This window comes from Ursus americanus, chromosome 10 (genome assembly GCF_024610735.1).
Source record: "Ursus americanus isolate L20-20 chromosome 10, mUrsAme1.1.p, whole genome shotgun sequence".
NCBI lineage: Eukaryota > Metazoa > Chordata > Mammalia > Carnivora > Ursidae > Ursus > Ursus americanus.
This window is the reverse complement of record NC_142136.1, coordinates 30701402-30716249: the sequence shown is the minus strand read 5'-3', so window position 1 is coordinate 30716249 and position 14848 is coordinate 30701402. Positions and strand designations below refer to the sequence as shown.

The following is a 14848-nucleotide window of genomic DNA, read 5'->3' as shown; positions in this document are numbered from 1 at the left end:
TTGGAGGTAGCAATCATAAAATTGTCATTTGGATTACCATTAATAAGTTAGTTAATGTAAGCATGTGCATTTTGTGGAAAACTGTTGGGCCAGATTCAGCCTTTGTGGTGTAATTATGTTTGAAAGCATGATTCTCAAAATACCTAATTTTAAGAGTATTGTACTTCTCATAATTAGAATCTGGTCTATTAAATTAGTAATAAAATCTTTCTCTTGGAAAATTAGGCTGTACATCAAGATGATTCTACACAATGGATTCTAGAACCAGATGTCCTGTATCTGAATCCCATCCCTGCCACTTGCTAGTACTATGGCCTGGGTTATATTAATTAACTTCTGTGTGTTCTGATTCCTCATTTGTAAAATGGGAATATGGTACCTATCTCATGGGTTCCTGGGAGATTAAATGAATTGGTCATGTAAAGTACTTAAAAGAGTACCCAGGACAAAATAAGTGGTACATATTTTAACAAACACTATTGATTAATAAAAGATGGCTAATAGGCTATAATGGTTTCCATTTAATTTGTCAGCCTAGGTAAGAGGATAGTTTATGCAGGTCATCAGCTTCAGAGGGGTTGGCTTTACTCCTCTTCATATTTTAAAGGATTTCCCCCCCTTAGAGCTTATTCCCACTAAAGAATTCTTTTCACCAGTGCCTAAAACCATAGTGTTTTCTTCTACACATTATTCTTTGTGTTTTGTATGCGTCATACGTTGTGTGTTTGTGTGTGTTCCTGTTTTTTAAACAATTTTATGTTCTAATTCCATTTTAGTGGCTTTTAAATAATTCCATGCATCTGTGCTACACAAATGAGAATAAATATTTTAGATGTGTACTTACAGAAGCTATGGCATATAACTTTATACCTTAGTTATATATTTCCACTTTATCCAGTTTTAACCAACATTCATATACGATCCTTTTGTAGATTATGGTTGATTAAAGTACTAGACCATATAAATACAAGTATGACCATACGTTGCTTTTAAGAATAAATGATCGCCCAGTAACGTGGTCTAAGTAAAATGTTCTCTTTTTTAATTATGTAGTCCTCCTCGCCATCCTCATCACAGCCTCATTCTAGCCACTGCAGAACGAAGGCCTCATCATTGTGTCACCATGCATCCCTGCCCTGGGTCAAACGTAACCATGTAGGCCCTGCAAAGGCTACCAGTCCATCTCTCCGTCTTCGTCGCTGGCGACCCTTCTTACGCCTACCATCTATGGGTCTCCATTCTGTTGTAAGTGTAGTCAATCTTCCATCTCTTCTTCCAGTGACAAGGATAGTCCATTTTTTCCTTAAACTTCTTCAGTCTTCAAAGTACTTTTCTCTTGGTTCACTCAGCCGTTAGCTTTTTCTCCCCCAATAAGATTGCAAGCATACCTCTATGCTTTGTGGTCTAGCTTGACTTTCACCAGTGCCTTGGTGAACATTCATCTTCCCACTCCATATCCCTCCAGCATAAGGATGCCTGCCTTTTGATGAGTACTGATCGACATTCATGATAATGTTTAAGTTCCTGTCTGTTGTTAAAGTGAATATGTATTCTCTTAACCTTCATCTCTCTGATTTCATTTAGTTGACCCAAGTCAACAAATGCTGTGTACCTTCTGAGTTCTTTGCCATCTCTTTATTTTTTTCATGTTTCTGAACATGACTGTAGTCTCTTGTCATGCTCTGGGGTCACTTTACTTAACTCTATCCTTAACCTAATCCTTCATGGTGTAGGGTGTTTCATCTAAGCTATTTTATTCCCTGAGGTGTCTCAGGTACTTGGTTTAATCTTGATCCAATCTTCCCTGCCTATTCAATTTCTAAAGATCTTTTTCCAAGTAGGAGGTGAAGATTTTCTCCTTGTGAATTGCTTCCCACAAATTTTTATGATTTCTCCTTCTTAGGTTGATAATATTAGCAAACTATTAAAAAATACATTTGTTCTTATAATCTTGCTAATTATCTTAAATGTTGAGGTTGATGATGGAATTCTAATAATTCTCATGATTGAAATAAACTGCAGGGTTAGGCAAATCCAACTCTTTTCTTTCTGATGTTTTGGACTGTTAATAGCAATGACTGTGGTTTGGCAGAACCTACCTAGAAATGCTGTATCTGAAAGATTTTATGTATGTTATCCATTTATAAGAAACTGGATGCTTCTGGAAATCATCATAACATTTGAAGCCAGAGGAAGTCTTATTCCTCATGCATTTAATGCTTAAAAAATTAAAAGTTGGTGTCAAACATTCTTTCCTTCCCCTTATTTACTCTTCCAGAGCTAGACTCAACTGTGAAGTAGAGTCTTGACACGTCTCCTTAAATATCTGTTTCCTCCAAATGTCAGTATGGTCATCAAAATAGCCTTTCATTTATGCTGAATATCAGTCAATAAACTGCTGTCTATTTCATTTTCCTCATTGAATCACAACATGCATTTGCCATTTTTTTTTCATTTATCAATTTAACATTTGTTGCTTCCCTGCTGTGCCATACACTGTTTGGCATAGTAGGAGATACAAGATGAATTACATGATCAGAGTAAAACCCTAATTTTGTAAATTCTAACTTGGGCACAATTGACTGTAAATATGACTGATTCTTTGCTGTCCATATTAATTCTGTTGCTTTATAGCTTCATAAGTATTTTCATAGCACAGCGTGGATTCTAGAGTTACCCCGCCTGAGTTTGAAACTAGATTCCATCACTTACTAGGTGTTGAACAGTTCAGGCACAGTTCTCTCAACAGAGAATAAATGAGTATATTACCTATCTCAGAGTTTATATGGTGATTAGTTGGTCAGTACATTTAAGGCACTTAGAACAGTGCCAGTGCCTATTATATATTAAGTGCCACACAAGTATAAATTACATTTAAACCGTTATTTTCAACAATTTGAAATTTATATTTAGTATTTAATTAATTTCTCTCTAATTGATTTGTTATATTATTTTTAATTGTCTGAGATAATAAGAAGTGTTGTATTGATAATTAGGGAACTTTGTAAAAAATAATATATAAAAATAAATGTAGGCAACATGACCCAGTGTATAGCTTCTGGTTTCTGCCTTCTTGGTCATGTTTTGAAATTGAAGACTGCCTTTTATTTATTGTTCTTGTTTTAAGTGGAACAACTTTTAAGCAGTTGGATAATTGGAAATTTCAGACTCTCATACTAATGAAGATGATCAAAGGGAAAGGCTCCCAATAGGTACTGAGGTTCTGTGTAAGGCTTAGAAGTTTTGAGCTTTACTTACCTTTTATAATAATAGTTTGAAGGCTTTTCATGCCCTCTTTAGAGTTTTATATTTTTAGTATGTACTTTTGGATGAAAGGTATAATGACTCACCATTATGAGTCACTAGTGTTAGTGATTTCTTATATTTGTGATAATGTAGTATTAATATTGTAATGTTACATAATGCTTTTATAGCACTTAATTTACAAAATTCTTTCATGCATTTCATTTAAACTTTAAAACAGATAAGAAACGCAGTGTACACAGGGATCAGGTATATATTCAGGTCTCTGACTCCAGTTGTACTCCTTTCCCCTCCAGCATGATTGTGTTTACTGACAAAATATGAAAAATAGAAGCTATGAGATGTATTATTCTTAAGAGATGGTGTTAAAATAGTTTATCATTTTTGAAAATGCAGTAGCTCAAAAAAATTAAAGTACTTGATATCCTGTTGGAGAATTGTCTTCAAATGAGTAAAACAAAACTCTTTTCTAGTTGGATAAAAAATCATTCCTAGTATTTTTTTTCAAGATTTTATTTATTTATTTGACAGAGAGAGACAGCGAGAGAGGGAACACAAGCAGGGGGAATGTGAGAGGGAGAAGCAGAAGCAGGCTTCTCGCTGAGCAGGAAGCCCCAATGCTGGGCTCCATCCCAGGACCTGGGATCATGACCTGAGCTAAAGGCAGACACTTAATGACTGAGCCACCGAGGTGCCCCCATTTCTAGTATTTTTTGTTATAGGATTGAATTTGTAGTTTGTAGAATTGCCTAGGTGTAGCCTTGAAAAATTGTATTCTCTTTTGATCATTAGTAAAACGAGGATATTGGATTTGAGCGATCACTAATACTTTCTGATTGACCAGGAAATTAAGGGAACTCATTATCATTATCTTTAAATATTTGAAGGAATATCATGTTCAAGAGGGATTAGACCTTTTTCTAAGATAATGGAAAATACTGAGACACATATATTAGTCTCAGTATGAAGGATAATCCCAGCAAAACTGACCAAAGACAGAATGGACTGCCTCAGAACCTACTGGCAGTCTCCTGTTCTCCTAGGGACCTCTGCAGATGGGGCTGCACGGGTGAGGAGTCTACTACCAGAACAGCCGCAAAAGTAGATCATTTTAATTCCTACCAACAGTGGAATTCTTTCATTTTAAATTGACGTTAGGAAGAGCTGGTTTGCCACATTAATGTTATGTTGAGATTCTCCCATTCATAATTGGAGGGAAATAATCTCTGAAGAATGATGTGAGATTAGATGAGTCACTCTATCTGTACATGTTTTAGAAACATTCAATAAATCCAATATAGTAATAATGTTTATTCTGTCGCTTTCAATTGTTTTGCATCTGAAAACTTCTTAAAACTACTTTTAAAAAACTACTTAAAATTATAAAATTATCTGAAGGTGAAAAAAGTATAAATTTTACCTTTAGATACTAATGTGTTACAGGATGTTAATATGAGATGTAATTTGACTTATGCCTCTTTAAAGCGTTTGCCTCTAAAATTTGTACTTGCATTTAACAGTGATTGTATTTTATTTCCATTTAAGATTTGATAAATAGCTAACACACATTAGTGTTAACTGTGCATCTTACTGTGTATCATAGACAGCACCATTTAATCATGTATTGATTTTGGGTAACTTATTTACATTTCTAGGAAATGTAGCAGATATTGCTTAATGCAAATTGAATTTGGTAAATTAAACCCCCCCCCCAAAAAAACTAGGTGTATTATTTCAAGGTTAATTTCAAGTAGTTCACTAAGAAAGAGGCAAAAAAATCATAGGTTATAGTTAATTGCACTTTAATTTGCTTTTATCTCCCCCCCTTTACTCTTTTGGGCTAGTTTCTTGCATTTATTCATTTTTAAACTTTTTGAACCTATGACGAATAATGAGACTTACTTTATTCTAAGACTATATTACATTGCTCACAAAAAGATATTATCAAGTTCAAATCATTAAGGAAAGAATTCACTTTCTTGATGACTTAAAATGTAGCTTGAAAAGAGTTTCTTTAACTGTTTATGTTATTTTTTTTAACTTTATTTCAAATATCAAAAGTTAGACAAATAAGTTCATGCATTCATTTCATTCAGCAGGTATGCATTGTGTGTCTACTAGGTGCCTGGTGTTGTGCTAGGCACCAGGGCTTCCAACGTTGAAAAAAATTAAAGGTTTTTAGATCAGTTGAGATTAAGAAAGATGTGCTTTTAGCTGATGTTTTCCTGATTGATGGGTGAGGACATTGCCGTAAATGTGGTCATGTTCATTCTTTGTCTACCATATCAAAGATTAATAAACCTTGAAATATATTGGATAAATGTTCTCTCATGTCATTTCATATTTGTATGTGTTTACATGTACTTGATTAATTTGACTACTAACATGCATAATATGTATTTTTCCCTCCTATTTCAGGCACCAAGTATAGATGAAAAAGTAGATCTTCATTTTATTGCATTAGTTCATGTAGATGGGCATCTCTATGAATTAGGTAAGAACTATTTAAATTTATTCTGGGGAGGGAAATGATAAATGGGAAAGTATTTATGACTAACAGGAGTGTTGGCATTTATTGTGTTTAATATTAATTGCCCTATAACATTGAATAGGCATAATGAAAGTTTTCCGTTTAAGATTTTTTAGTAGAAAAAAATATTTTTTTGATGTTTAAGCAAGTTATAATTCAAGAAAATGTGCATGCCACCTTTGTATTTCAAGCAAAGCAGGGAAGTAAAAATCATAGGAAACTCCTATAAATCACTTCAGCATTCTTTACTAAATTATTAGTTACCATCAACATCTGGATGAGTGATCTTGATCCTGAAACAACTTTTAAAATATAGTGTAATATTCATAATGACTAATTTTTGTAATCAGCAACGAGTATCACTAGTTTTTAGGTTTTTGTGCGATCTGTTTGTTTTGCCTCTGATTTTTTAACTTTGCAGGGGTCTGTGTTTTCTGGCAGCAATTCCCTAAGGCATATGTCAAAGTAGCCATGATTAATTATTTGGCATTTTGGCCTATACCTACACTTATTTTTTAGAAATTTAACTGTAGGTGGACTATTTTGAGGAGTGTTGGAGGAGATCCTCATAATTTTAATTTATCCATTCAGACATAACAAACTTCTTATGATTCTTTAATGGCTGGTATATAGTACTTATTGTGAGTCTTTGTCCTTTTCCATGAGACTTTCTTTTTGGGTTAAAAAAAAAGCCAAATAAGGGGCACCTGGGTGGCTTACTTGGTTAAACGTCTGACTCTTGGTCTCAGCTCAGGTCTTAATCTCAGGATTGTGAATTCAAGCCCTGCGTTGGGCTCCATGCTGGGTGTGAAGCCTACTTAAAGAAAAGAAAAGAAATTAATTATATTTTTAAAATTTTTAAAAAGTCAAATTAAAAAGAGAAGTCTTTTCCAATTTCTAAGTACTGTGACTTTTAGTTCTCTTTCTTCTTACTTGCTGTGTATATATTAACTTGCCACTTTCATTTTCCATAGCTTATTTAAAAGCATAAGGGTTCTGAAAGAACTCCTGTGACTGTAAATGAGGTCCATAAAATTTAGATGGATTTTATGTTTGGAATATAACAATAGAGTAATACACTTAATTAAAAAGAAATGGCTCTATTAAAGGGGACAAGGAAAGTAAAGAACATAATTTTGTAGAAACTTACAATCCTAAGGGCTGTGTACAATAGTAGAGTGATTTGAGTTGGAATCAAACCAAAATGAAAAGAACGCATCATTATGGGAATATATGACAGACCTGCAGGGCGGCGTGGAAGACCAGCTTTGCTAATTCAGTCTACAAAGTCTACATCTAGAGATAAGATGCAGTAGTGATTGGGGATTTCACACATCTGCCTGATTGCTGGGAGCTGAGTTTCTATGCTGAATTTTGAATAATAAAGACAACTAGTGGAAATGGAAGTAGAGAGTTCTGAGACTTGCCAGACACATTTTGTTGACTTTAAGAAAGTACACTTAGGAAAGGCCAGAAAAATGATAAATATGAGCCATAACCAGAAACTATGAAAGTGATGATGACCTTCCGAATGAGAGACTTATCAGTAGAACAAACAATAACATCCAGAAGATATTTAGAAAAAGGAAATCTCTGTCATCTCAATGGGAAGGAGTTGACTAAAAAACTCAATTCGGTTAACTAGCTCTCTGAGCTCAGAAGCTAGAAAGTACAGTTAGAAGGGAAGATGTGTATCAAGGGTAAGCTACCTATGAAGACTGGTTTTCTTGTAGCATGCCAAGATCAGTACAAAAGGATTTTCAAATTGGTTTGAACACCAGAAAAGGAAGAACATCAGAAAATAAAGAACTACTAAGGTCTTGTTGGTTAGGTATTCTTTAGCAAGAAGAATGATCATGGCTGACAGAGAATTAGAGCCTTTTGGGGATTACATTCTTTCAATGAGTTTAAAGAATTTCAGAGATTAAGAATTTCAGAGATAAAGAGTTTATAAAGAACAGCAATAATCTTTTGGATGCCATAGAGAACAGGGATAAGTACAAGACAAATGAAAATGGGCAGTTGCTGATTCACTGCAAGAGAAATTGGCAGTAACCCTGATGCAGATTCCTTTTTTTTTTTTTTTAAGATTTTATTTATTTATTTGACAGAGAGAGAGACAGCCAGCGAGAGAGGGAACACAAGCAGGGGGAGTGGGAGAGGAAGAAGCAGGCTCATAGTGGAGGAGCCTGATGTGGGGCTCGATCCCAGAACGCTGGGATCACGCCCTGAGCCGAAGGCAGATGCTTAACCGCTGTGCCACCCAGGCGCCCCCTGATGCAGATTCCTAATAAATTCTAAAGGAATGTTGAGCAAGAAGACTACTGAGTTAGTGAATAGAACACAGTGATTAGGAGAACAGCGTAGGTTTTTAAGGAAAAAAAATCATTTTGAAGTAACCTTATTTGTTTAAAAATAAGGCTATATGATTGTAGACATGTGTAAATTAATTACTACAGGACAATTATTCAACAAAGGATAGCGGTTATCTTTAATATATTTATTCCATACTAAATTGTAAGGTTAGCTGATGAAAGAAACTGAGTTATTCATCTTTTTGTTATCACCTCTTCCTTTTCCTTAGGGCTTCATGTCATTAATGGCATATGTAGGGGAGGAGAAGTACATATTTTTAAATATATGTAATTACTCTTTATGGACAAATGAGAATAATGGGTTTGGAAGTGAATTCAGAACTGACTGAATCATCAGATTAGAAAACTGTTAACTAACAATTTATTGTCTACCTGGAGTAACAGGAATACTCTGAAATTTTTAAAAAAATTTTTTGAAATAATTTTAAATTTTATAAAAAATTACAGAAATTGTATACAGAGGAAGTTCCCATAAACCCTTTACTCAGATTTTCCAGATTCACTTAATATGTCTGAACCATCTGAAAATAAGTTGCAGACACAGTACCCCATTATTGTTTAATATTTCTGTATGTATTTCTTCAAAACAGGTGGGTACTCTCTTGCATAACTGTAGTATGACTGTCAGAATCAGGGAATTAACATTGATCTGTTATTATGACTGAATTCACAGACCCTACTCAAATTGTTCTGATTTTTACAATAGCCTCTAGAGGTTCAGAATCCAATCCAGGATTGTGTGTTGTATTTAGTTGTCACATTTGTCTCCTTTAATCTGGAATGTTTCCTCAGTCTTGTCTTCTCTCTCGTGTCTTTGACATTTATTTTTAAGCATACAGGGCAATTACTTTGAGATTATTTTTCAGTTTGGGTTGTCTGGTATTTCCTCATGATTTATCCATTTTTGGCACATACACTACAGAAGTGCTGTGTTCTCAGTGCATCATTTCAGGAGGCTCGAAATGTTGATTTGACCCATTACTGGTGATGATGACCTTTATCATTTGGTCTAGGTGGTATCTGCATTTCTCCATTATGAAGTTAACAAGTTTGTTAAACTTATTAATATGTTAATATGTTATAGTTATTAACTAATAAGTAATGAATAAATATTTTATCAGGAGATACTTTGAGCCAATGTAAATGTACAGTTTCTCATTAAGCCTTTATCGGATTTAGCATCCATTGCTGATTTTTAATTATCACTATGATGGTTGCCAAATGGTGTTTTTTAAAAAAAATTCCTACAACATTAGAAGCTTTCCTTTTTCCCTCATTCATTCATTCATGTCAGAATGGACTCATGGATTCATATTTTACTCAAAAGGTTACATACAGTTCATTATCATCATTTATTTTGATGCTTAAACTTTTCCAGACTCAGTCTTGAAGGGAACCCTCTCAAGCTAGCCCTTTTGTCCTTTTAATATGTTTCTGTCATTCTTCAAGTACTTTCTGTCAGGTAGAATAAGAAGTTCTGGACTCATCTTTGATTTTCTGTGCCCCAACCCTGTATTCAGTTGCATCTCCATAGAGCCCTGGTTCCTTCTAGTGGAAAATGATATTTAGAACCAATATCTGGGTAGGTGTGCTCATTGCTACTAAGAAATCATTGCTGCTAGACCCTCTCAGAAGGCAAAGGTAGGAAATGTTTGTATATATTAGAAAAATACACTCATAAACATATATGTGAATATGAGTATAGACCCACCCACAGTTACGTCTATTAAAAAGCATTCACTTACATTAACACTTCTAAATCTAACAGTATATAGTTTATTCTAGTGTTCTCTGTTACCCTTTGTGTATTTCTTGATTTACCCATTCCTCTTGTATATAAACAAGCTCTTAGCCACTCCAGCCTAAAACTCAGACCCAGACACAATGCTCCCCGCGCTCCGGCCCCCCAGGCCCAGACAAACAGCAACAGCTCTGCAAAGTGGGAAGCCACCTTCTTTCTGATATTTTGCAAATTCCTGAACCCTGCTCTCTTTCTCCTCAGTCTCCTCATTAAGACCGTTGTGCTCTGCGTGGGTTTCCCGTTCATGAACTGGCAGAAAACTATTACCGTTGAGCTCACATACAAGCCACCTATTTCCTGATGTCTAAGAACAACTGTTTCAGCTATTTCATCCAGCTTTTTGGTTGTTTCCAGTGGAAGGCCTCTTCCGGTACCAGTTATTCCAACCTGGTTGGAGGTGGAAGTGGCCTCAGTATTATTTCTTCACTTCCCACAAGGAAGATCAGACTTTAGCTTTCCTGTGTCACCCTTGTTCGTTACCCACCTTCCCAGTCACAAAATAGATTCTTTCCTTTCTTCTATTCTCCCAGTTCTCTTGTAATTGTTTATATTATTATGACCACAGAAACATTATTTTCAGCTGAGCCATAATTCATGTACTTTTAAAAAAACTTTTGGGGTGCCTGGGTGGCTCAGTCAGTTGAATGTCTGTTTTCAGCTCAGGTTATGATCTCAGGGTCCTGGGATTGAGCCCTGCATTGGGCTCTCTGCCCAGTGGGGAGTCTGCTTCTCCCTCTTCCTTTCCCTCTGTGATCTCTCTCGTTCTCACTCTCTCTCAAATAATGAATGAATGAATGAATGAATGAATGAATAAATAAATAAATAAATAAATAAATAAATAAATAAATTTTATTTCTCCAGTTTTAATAATTGTCTGATTTTGCCTTTTGGTTTGTTTGGTTAATCTTCCCTCATATTTTTCTTTCACAGTGGTATCTATCAGTCCAACTCTATCACTGTGCATATGGGTTCAGACATTTTTATTATATTTGGAAGCCATGGAATTATAGAAGGGATTATTTTATGGATTGAACTTGAAGTGCCACTTATAAGACATGTGAGATTTAGATCGGAAAAGGAACATCAGTTAACTTTGGGTTAGAATGAGTTTATATAATACTGGACCTTTTCCTTTTTTCATAGCATTCATAAAGTAGTAGTTTATTCAAGATGTTTATAATTGTGTTTAATTAACATTGGTGGTCAGTGAAATGACCCTAGGTTATTTATTTATTTATTTATTTATTTATTTATTTATTTATTTATTTATTTATTTATTTTCCATAATAATGTTTTTATTATATTATGTTATTCACCATACAGTACATCCCTGGTTTCTGATGTAAAGTTCGATGATTCATTAGTCACGTATAACACCCACTGCACCATGCAATACGTGCCCTCCTTAGGTTATTTAGATTGTTGATCTATACTACTTACTGCCTTGGTACTAGTAGTAATATATAAATCTTGTGGTGGCTCCCTTTCATTGGTTATAAGCATGTCAGTCTTAGGAACCTTCTGACTTGAAATAAATATTTCATATTCCTGAGGGTAGAAACTAGGGTTGTAGCTTTTTAAAAACCGACTTATTAATTTTACATTTTTTAAGGAAATTAAAGTCAATGTTTATTTCTTATAAATTCTGTTTATGAAGGTAATTTAGGCTTTCAAACGTGGAAGCAAGGTTCTAATAATATTTAATATAAAAAATATTTATAGGTAACACATTTAAAATATTTGTTTTAGGATATATTATTTTCAGTATCTTTTAACTTCTGCCTTACTGTGGGAAGAGGAAAATGGAAGTTGGAAGTACATTGTCCTATATAAGCAGCTAAACATTACAACTGTTTGTTCATTTTCCACAGATGGACGGAAACCATTTCCAATTAACCACGGGGAAACTAGTGATGAAACTTTATTAGAGGTAACAACAAAACTTGTTGGCCTACATTAAGTGTTATTAATGTTCTTGTCATCTTTAAAATATCTCTGAAGATCACTTGAATAACATTTTCTCTGAATTTGGATGCTTTCATGTCCTTGCCCTCTTGAGAAAATCCAAAAAGAAAATTCTGAGTTAGTGAATCTACAGCGAATGCAGAGATTTTCAGAGATCTTTGTGTGAACAAGAATCAAATTTGAAAAAGATAGGAATAGTATTGAAAGAGTTGCACATTATATCCCATATTTCGCTGAATCCAAGATACCATCGTTTGTATCTTGATCCTGATTTTTAGAGATTTTTAGATTTATGAACAAATTGTGTGGCTAAAAAATAGTAATTTTCAAGTTAAAAGTTTCTTTAAAGTATTTTAAGAAGGAATACTTACTATATCTTACAGTTTTGTACTAAGCAAATTAGGCTACCCGCCATTCACTCTTCTGGTCTGTGCTTTAAATTATTTGCATTTGGAAAAAATCTGCAATATAAAATTAATATGAATTAGGAAAATATGAAACATTTATCGTTTGAAAGGAAGACACATGTTTATAAACTGAAAAATTACACATTTTTCCCCCATAGGATGCCATAGAAGTTTGCAAGAAGTTTATGGAACGTGACCCTGATGAACTGAGATTCAATGCAATTGCTCTATCTGCAGCATAGCTTGTCAGTGATGGAAACACCAAATACTGTATTATTTGCAACAAAAATTAAATTTCTGCTGCCAACACTAACTCAAAAATTTTGATATTTTCGTTAACTTGACTGATTAAACTTTATGTGAATTAAACTTTGACTTAATCTGTGTTTTATTTTTGCCCCACATTAAAGCTGTAATTCTTTTCTCCCCTTTCTTTCTTGTGAAAGACTTACCTTGTCTGAGGACTAGCAGTAGCTTTCTTATTCTCTTTTAAATTTCATGGGAGATTTTGTATTGGGCACAGGTAGTTTCCATCTGCATGGTATAAGTATATGTGATATCACATATTTGACAGTCCCTTAATGAGCAATTGTGGAGCATCAACTTGTCATGAGCTGGACACTGTTCTAGATGCAGGACTTACAGCACCGAATACTTTTAACAAGTCCCATAGTCATGGAGCATATGTTCTTATGAGAAGAGGTGAAGGACACTATAGGAAGATAGACACCAATGACAGATGCTAGACAAAGTCAGATTCGAGTTAGAGAGTGACTGAGTGGATGCTTTAGATTTTGTAGTCAGGGAAGGCTCTTAAGAGGAAGTAGCTGTGAAATTGAGATCTGAATAGCAAAAAAACAGCCAGTCAGAGAAAGGTGGTAGGGAAGAGTAAAGAATAATTAAGGCAGAGTCCCTCAAGTAGGAAAATCTCACTGCGTTGTAGGGTCAGAAAGAAGGCTTACAGGACCAGAGCTTAGAAAGGGAAAGGTGGTGAGAGATGAGATCAGAGGAGGAGGGCAGAAAAAGGCATTTGGATTTATTGCAAGTGTGATGGTAAGCCACGGAAGGTTTTAAGCAGGAGAGTGACTTGATTTGATTTATAATCTTAGAAGGTCACCGACTCCTCTGTGGATAATATATTGGGGAGGGGGGTAAGAGTGGAGATAGATTTGTGAGAAGGTCAATGAGAAATGGTGATGGCTCAATCTTAAAAGAGGTGGTAATTCAGACAGAGCTATGTGTGTGAATTTGATCTGTGTTTTGAAGAAGGAAGGGCTTCAGCTGCATCTTAAAGGATAGGTGGAAGGCAGAGGAAAGGTGGAAGAGTATTTATAGAGCTGGGTCAAAACACAGGGTTGGTGTGATGGCAATGCCCTATATTTTTTGGGGGAGAGTATTGGTGTATGCAATTACCAAAACTCATTGAATTGTTCATTTAAAATCTGTACCTCACTGTATATACATTTTACCTCAAAAAAAAAAAAATACTGAGTTGGGTTGGAATGAGTGCAGCGGTTAGGAGAAGACCAAATTGGTCTGGAATGAAGTTCTGGACCAATCATTGAGTGTCAGAGTGTATACCTGATTCACTGAGTTAACCTAGATTCCTGAGGCAGTGACATGAGGTAAGTGGTATTTTAGGAAGAGTAATGGGGCAGTGGCTTACAGAATGGATTGTATCTATGTTATTCAAATTGTGGTTACATCAGCATTACCTGAGAACTTGCTAAAAAAAGAATTTCAGACCCCACCCTAGACCTACCAAATCAGAACTTGCATTTTCGACAGGATCCCTGGGTAATAAATATGCATATTAAGTTTGGGAAGCCCTAGATTAGAAAAAAAGAGACTATAATGAGGAGGGTCACTTTGGAAGACCTTTAAACGCTTTGGTGAAGAGGGCCTGAGTGAAATGATGGTAATAGGGATGAAGAAATCATCGGAAACAACCGATACTGTATGAGGATGGTGCTTCTGTCCTGCCAGTAACAACCAAGTGTTCTCATTTGTTCCATCATTTATTTGCATTTTGTACTCACCTCTATCTTGTATATTATCTTAAAATTTTAAGTATTCCTAAACAGTTTCCTGCCTGTTGCCTTGCTGAATTTCTCCTAGTATCTAATTTATTACCAAAAATTTACATCATTTCTCCAAGTTTGCTGTGATGAATACTAATTTTTCAGACTTAATGGGCAAGAAGGGTTTGAAGTCAAGTATCTGTTGAAAACATTGGGTTAAAGTTAATTTTTAAAAAAATACAGTTATATTGGGTGGGGGTAATTGCAGAACTCCTCAGAGCTTTTTAAAAAATACTCTGTGTATTATGAATGTCATTTTCTAGACATTTTATGGAGCAACGTTTAGGACTGGCATTCTTTTGCACACGCATTAGGATGCTAGTCCCTTGTGCAACTCAAAATTTGAAAATTTTTTCTTAGATTTATGTCTAGGATTTTAGTTCTACTGTATTAACTATAATACTTTGGTCACTTTCTTAAAATTT

The 14848-nt window shown here is 34.8% G+C and overlaps 1 protein-coding gene across 5 annotated transcripts in view; it reads left to right on the top strand.

The window, feature by feature from the left end:
• The window catches only part of UCHL3 (ubiquitin C-terminal hydrolase L3), a 99026-nt gene extending 86315 nt beyond the window's left edge, over nt 1-12711 (top strand). For 4 of the 5 annotated variants that reach the window (XM_045811047.2, XM_087865089.1, XM_045811043.2 and 1 more), the window contains 3 exons: nt 5683-5758; nt 11842-11900; nt 12501-12711. In XM_045811047.2, coding sequence (XP_045667003.1) covers nt 5683-5758; nt 11842-11900; nt 12501-12584 — 219 coding nt within the window. In that variant the 3' untranslated portion in view covers nt 12585-12711. Of the gene's footprint in view, nt 1-1053; nt 1246-5682; nt 5759-11841; nt 11901-12500 lie in introns of all 5 variants that reach the window. The other variant, XM_087865091.1, reaches the window with a different exon arrangement.
• The last annotated feature ends 2137 nt before the right edge of the window (nt 12712-14848 follow it).